This window comes from Lynx rufus, unplaced genomic scaffold, assembly GCF_022079265.1.
Source record: "Lynx rufus isolate CCGP_SWC_20201006 ecotype Redwood Valley unplaced genomic scaffold, mLynRuf1.p SCAF_10, whole genome shotgun sequence".
Taxonomy (NCBI): Eukaryota; Metazoa; Chordata; class Mammalia; order Carnivora; family Felidae; genus Lynx; species Lynx rufus.
In genome coordinates, this window is record NW_025814824.1 from 57,911,915 (window position 1) to 57,918,041 (window position 6,127).

The window sequence follows — 6,127 nt, forward strand, 5'->3', positions numbered from 1 at the left end:
GATGGAGATACAGAATCCAAAGCAGGTTCCAGGCTCTGAGCTGTCAGCACAGAGCCTGACACCGGCTCAAACCCACCAACCGTGAGATCATGACCTGAGCCGAAGTCAGACGCTTAACCAACTGAGCCACCCAGGGGCCCCAAATCGGTGTATCTTTAAAACACGCCCCTCATCTTCAGGGCTTCCCAATAAAATGATAATGTCAACTGCTGTTCTCCAGAAGGTTAGAATAGTAGGGTCCCCTCCCTGAGGGAGTCTTTTCAACCAAATAATGAGCTGGTCAGAAAGCTGAGGATGGGGGGAATAAAAAGACTGGGCTGAGGCCACACCTGGGCAACCACCTTGAGCAACAGGGACTGAATGACCAGTCAGTGAACTTCCTGGTGGCTCCCAGGGACACCTTCCACCCAATGCACACGCATAACAGGGGGGTGGATGCTGGCATGCAGCCAGGCTCTTGAGGTTGGAGTCTGTTTCATCAGTTGGCTGGAGAAAGAAAAAAGCTGACCAGAAGAGCACTCTAGGCTGAAGAAAAGCCAGGCAACAAAGCTGGCTGAGAGGGTGGGCATTGATTTCACTTCTTTAATGGATCTCTTAAAGACAGCAACTCCCACAATCAATAAGAGCCAAAGACAAGCCAGATCGCCAGTTCTCCTTTGTCGCCAGAGAGCAGAGGAAGGAATTAGGAACCCTTGCTCCAGGCTCTAGCCCTGTGCTCTCAGAGTTGTGCTCCCTTCCCCACTCGGGGCTGCAGTCTGTCCGGCTGTACCAGGTCTGGCACAAAGAGTTAAGTCTACTGGATCTTCTCAGGTCCCGTGACACCCCCTGTGCCCAACTTTTGTAACTGGAGAGACTTCCCGCCCTGGTGTTCTAGTGCCTGAAACAAACGTAAAGGGGCGCGGCCACCTCCTCCACCAAAATGCCCCTAAGGCTGAAAGATATGGGGGCAAAGGGGTGGATGCAACCACAGGCCTGACCCCACCCATCCTCTACTGGTTGAAACGCCCCTGGAGGTGAGGTCCGCCGGCCTCTCACAAGGGCAAGCCTAGATGCCAATGGATGAAAAAGCGGCCGGCATCAACACCAAGAGGTCTCACCTGCACCCAGGTGGCAGCCACCTCTCGCGAGATCAGGGCTGGTGAAGCATTTAGAGCTCAGTTAGCCTCACATGGAGAAAACGGACAGAGAGGGGTCCACCTAAACCTCGCGGCTAGTCTGTGGTGGAGGAGCTGAAGTCAGCCTTCTTTTCATGGGAAAAAACATTAGTTCTTACCCTTGTGCAGGGATAGGTCAAGAGACTGAGTGCCTCTATTCCATTCAGGTATCAAGGTGAACAAGTTCAGCATTCAAACGTAAGTACTTTTAAATACTTTTCAAGCTGCCAAATCCCCAAAGAAAAAGCCAGGTCTAAACTGGAAGGATGTGATGCAGAGACGATGAATAAGTGGACCAAGCCGGGCAGGGGAAGAGCCGGCAGGCTCACGCTCCCCACGCTCCAGGCAACACTGGTTTCCTAGTGGGGGCGCTAAGGACGACGTAAGGGTCAGGAGTGGGGCTCCGGGCCCAGGTCCTCTCTGTGACATCTGGCCATCCCCGCAAACGCCTGCGAGTTGAGCCCCTCGCTGGGGCCCCCAAAGGCTGGTGCGGGTGGGGCCCCCGGGCTCTTCCACTCTCCGCAGGAGCCGGGCACTCGGGGAACCCCACGCCCGCCCGGGTTGCCGAGGGGTGACGCCCCGAGTCTGAGACGGCTTCTCCCCGGGGCCGCCACCTGTAAAGCGGGCACCGGAGGCCGGGTGGTGAACGTGGGAGGCCCTGCCACCCGCGGCTGGGCGCGCGGAACCCCGTGGCAAGAGGGGGCGGGGCGGGGCGGGGCGCCGCTTTCCCAGCTGGAGCCGATGCGGTTGCGAGCGAGGAGCGGCGTGGCAGTCGGGGCCTCAGTGGCCGGAGATGGCCCTCCAGCTCCACCGCGTGGCCGGAAGGGGCTCGGGGAGCCCCCCTGCCCCAGAGGGGACGCGGGATTCCAGACCCCCCCACCACCATCACAAGCCAACCAGACGAAGAGAGGCATTTAGGAAGGGAGCAGCCAAGGACACCAGCCCTGGGCGAACTAATAGATTAATAAAGTAACGGCAGCTAACATTTATTGGACGTTTGCTACCCGCCAGACGTGCTTAACACTGTCTAGTCATTTTCTGATTTAAACTCTTAAGGATCTTTGAAGCAGGTACTATTATTCCCATCTCACAGATGAGGAAACCGAAGTTTAGAAGGGTCTGAGCCACTGGTCCAAGTCCACACTTGATGGAGAGAGCTGACCCACCGCAGCTCCCAAAGCTGCATGACTATAGACTTGGAAATGTGGAGAGAAGGTCCCAGTTTGCTGTGGAACTGAAATAATCAGAGCTTCAGAGGCCCTCCCATCCCCCAGTGTGTGGCTAACTCCTGTATCCCTGCTCCAACTAGTAGCCTCTGTCTCTCCATTTTAAAGAAAAACGGTGTCCATGGCTGCAAAGGTCAGAAGGCAAAGGACAGAGCCTGAAATTCTCTGATGGCCAGGAGCCTTGGCAGAGAAAGGGACCTCGAGGCCTGAGAACCAGAGACTGGGGAGAGCTAGGGAGTTAGGAGCTTCCTGGAAAGTAAAGAACACTGAGTTAGAGAAGGCTTGAGTTCCAGGCCCTAGTCTACTTCCAACCTGCTGTGGGATCTTGAGCAAGTCCCTTCCCTTCTCTGGGTCTGTTTCCCTCCTATCCATGGGGAGATTCTTCTAAATCCAAAAATCTCCTTTCTTCCCTCAGCTTCCCCTCTTCTCTTCCCATACCACCCTCCACCCAAACTGGCTCTAACATTCCGGGTATAACCTTGAACTAAGTTTGGAAAGTCCCAGATTAGAGCTGCAACCCATTCTCCTGAGCTCTGGGCCCAGGGCATCAAGTCCTGGCAGGGTATCTAGCCATGGCACGTTGGAGCCATCAAAGGGGAGAAAGGTCCTGTGCCTCTGAGAGGGGCCTCAGGGGACTGGCATTGTGATGCCCTCATCCACTCTATGACATCACCCTCTCTCCCAGCCCCCCTCCTCTCCGATCAACTGCTCTGCAAACAACCATCAATCTGAATCCCAAAGGCATGAGAAAGTCTGTTCTCCAGTACCTGCCGCTGATCTTCTGCCTCAGCCAGCAAGAAGCACCATGAAATTGGAATTCACGGAGAAAAACTACAACAGCTTCGTGCTGCAGAACCTGAACAAACAGAGGAAACGCAAAGAGTACTGGGACATGGCCCTGACTGTGGACCACCATGTCTTCTTTGCACATCGCAACGTGCTGGCTGCTGTCTCTCCACTGGTGAAGAGCCTCATCTCCAGCAATGACATGAAGACCACCGATGAGCTCTTTATCACCATTGACCCCAACTACCTGAGTCCGGCCACAGTGGACCAGCTCCTGGACTACTTCTACAGCGGCAAGGTGGTGATCTCGGAGCAGAACGTGGAGGAGCTCCTGCGTGGGGCCCAGTATTTCAACACACCACGCCTTCGAATCCACTGTAATGACTTCCTGATTAAGTCCATCCGCCGCGCAAACTGCTTGCGCTACCTCTTCTTGGCTGAGTTGTTTGAGCTCAAAGAGGTATCAGACTTGGCCTACTCTGGCATTCGTGACAACTTCCACTACTGGGCGAGTCCTGAGGGCTCTATGCACTTCATGCGCTGTCCACCTGTCATCTTTGGCCGCCTGCTCCGAGATGAAAACTTGCATGTGCTCAATGAGGACCAGGCTCTCAGCGCACTCATCAATTGGGTGCACTTCCGGAAGGATGAGCGGGAGAAGTATTTCAAGAAGTTCTTCAATTACATCAACCTTAATGCCGTCTCCAACAAGACACTGATGTTTGCCAGCAACAAGTTGATGGGCATGGAGAACAGCTCGGCCCATGTGACCCTGATTGAGAGTGTCCTTATGGACCGAAAACAGGAGAGGCCATGCAGCCTGTTGAGCTACCAGCGGAAAGGCGCCCTGCTTGATTCGGTGGTCATCCTAGGGGGCCAGAAGGCCCATGGCAAGTTCAATGATGGCGTGTTTGCCTATATCATCCAGGAGAACCTGTGGTTGAAGCTGTCAGAGATGCCCTATCGGGCCGCAGCGCTTAGCGCCACCTCGGCTGGTCGCTACATCTACATCTCTGGTGGCACCACTGAGCAGATTTCAGGGCTGAAGACAGCTTGGCGGTACGACATGGATGACAACTCCTGGACCAAGTTGCCAGACCTGCCAATTGGGCTTGTCTTCCACACCATGGTGACCTGCGGGGGGACAGTGTACTCAGTGGGTGGGAGCATTGCTCCAAGGCGGTATGTCTCCAACATCTATCGCTATGATGAGCGCAAGGAGGCCTGGTGCCTGGCAGGGAAGATGAGCATCCCTATGGATGGCACAGCCGTGATCACCAAGGGTGACCGGAACCTGTACATTGTCACTGGGCGGTGCTTGGTGAAGGGCTACATTTCTCGGGTTGGAGTGGTGGACTGCTTTGATACCACCACTGGGGATGTGGTCCAGTGTATCACCTTCCCCATTGAGTTCAACCACCGGCCCTTGCTCTCTTTCCATCAGGACAACATCCTCTGTGTACACAGCCACCGGCAGAGTGTGGAAATCAACCTGCAGAAGGTAAAGGCCAACAAGACATCCACCTCGGTGCCTCTCTTGCCCAACAACTGCCCCTTGGATGTGTCCCATGCTATATGCTCCATTGGAGACAGCAAAGTGTTTGTCTGTGGGGGTGTCACCATAGCCAGTGATGTCCAGACAAAGGACTACACCATCAACCCAAACGCCTACTTGTTGGACCAAAAGATGGGCGAGTGGAAGACCCTGGCCCCCCCACCGGAAGCACTGGACTGTCCTGCCTGCTGTCTAGCCAAGCTGCCTTGCAAGATTCTTCAAAGGATTTAAACAACTTTTTAAGTGGGAGAATAAGTAAATGCATTATTATTCACAATTTAATGAGAGAAAGAGAGGAAGGTGGCCTGTTGGTTCCTTCTTAGTGTTCCAGTCTATGTTTGGCCCTGAAAGAGGAGATCCTGGGCTAGGGCTGCTCTCAGTGGGTGGAAATTCAGGGCTACTCTGTCCCTGGAGGGATCCAAGCTGAGGCTGGAATGGAGTCCCCGGTGGGTGGGACTGAAGCAACTCCTGGACACTGGCCAAGGTGGTGTCCGGAAAGCCCCCATTCTATCCTCTGTAGTCATCTCTGCTGGCATCTACTAGACTGAGAGATAAAGCATTTGCTTAGAGCCTCAGGCTCCTCCAACACTCACTCCCCTTGAGTCTGCCCAGGAAGGCAGGGGAGGGCAGATCCTAGGTTTGGGACAGGAGACTCACGGTCTGGGCGAAGAAAGTGGTGTGGAAAAGGCTCAGGGATGGAGGCAGAGGGAACAGAGGAGGCATGGTTACTTGGCTGTTGTATTTGACTATGCAGCCATCGTGTGTTTGTGTCTTATTTGTGGGGAAGTTGGGGGGTTACTTACAGTTGTTTTCAGTAAGCAAAGTTCATGGAAATCTTTCTCCAGGAATACAGGGTTTGAGGGACTGTGAGCAAAAGAGAGATCAGTAAAGGGAGAAAAAAACAAATCTATATAGTTGTCCCCCCTTCTCTGTGGCTTTGCTTCCCATGGTCAACTGTGATCCAGGAACAGATGGTCCTGCTTCTGATGTATCATCAGAAGACAGTAAGAGCCTAACATTATGTCACAACACGGTCACTCACCTCACTTCATCTCCTCACGCAGGAATTTTATCATCTCCCATCATCACAAGAAGGGGGAGTACAGCACAATAAGATATTTTGAGACAGAAAGAGAGACCGACCACATTCACACAACTTTCATTACAGCATATTGTTAAAATTGTTCCATCGTTTGTTATTGTTGTTAATCTCTTACTGTGCTTAATTTATACATTAAACTCTATCAGAGAAATGCTTCTATAGGAAAAAACATAATACGGTGGGTTCAGTACCATCTGCAGTTTCAGGCATCGATTAGGGGTCTTGGAACAGATCCCCTGTAGATAAAGGGGGGGCTAATGTGTCTCTGCTGGAGAAAGTTGGGGATGAGAGGGGCTAAGAGAGA

At 53.2% G+C, this 6,127-nt stretch overlaps 1 protein-coding gene across 1 annotated transcript; it reads left to right on the forward strand.

Annotated features, from left to right (window-relative positions):
- Nucleotides 1-3,185: 3,185 nt before the first annotated feature.
- On the forward strand, nucleotides 3,186-4,952 carry CCIN (calicin). The gene has a single exon (XM_047098905.1). It carries the CDS (start codon nucleotides 3,186-3,188, stop codon nucleotides 4,950-4,952), a length of 1,767 nt encoding a protein of 588 aa, XP_046954861.1.
- Nucleotides 4,953-6,127: the final 1,175 nt, after the last annotated feature.

Coding starts and splice junctions, on each gene's coding strand:
- CCIN (XM_047098905.1), top strand. CDS start 3,186: ATGAAATTGGAATTCACGGAGAAAAACTACAACAGCTTCGTGCTGCAG.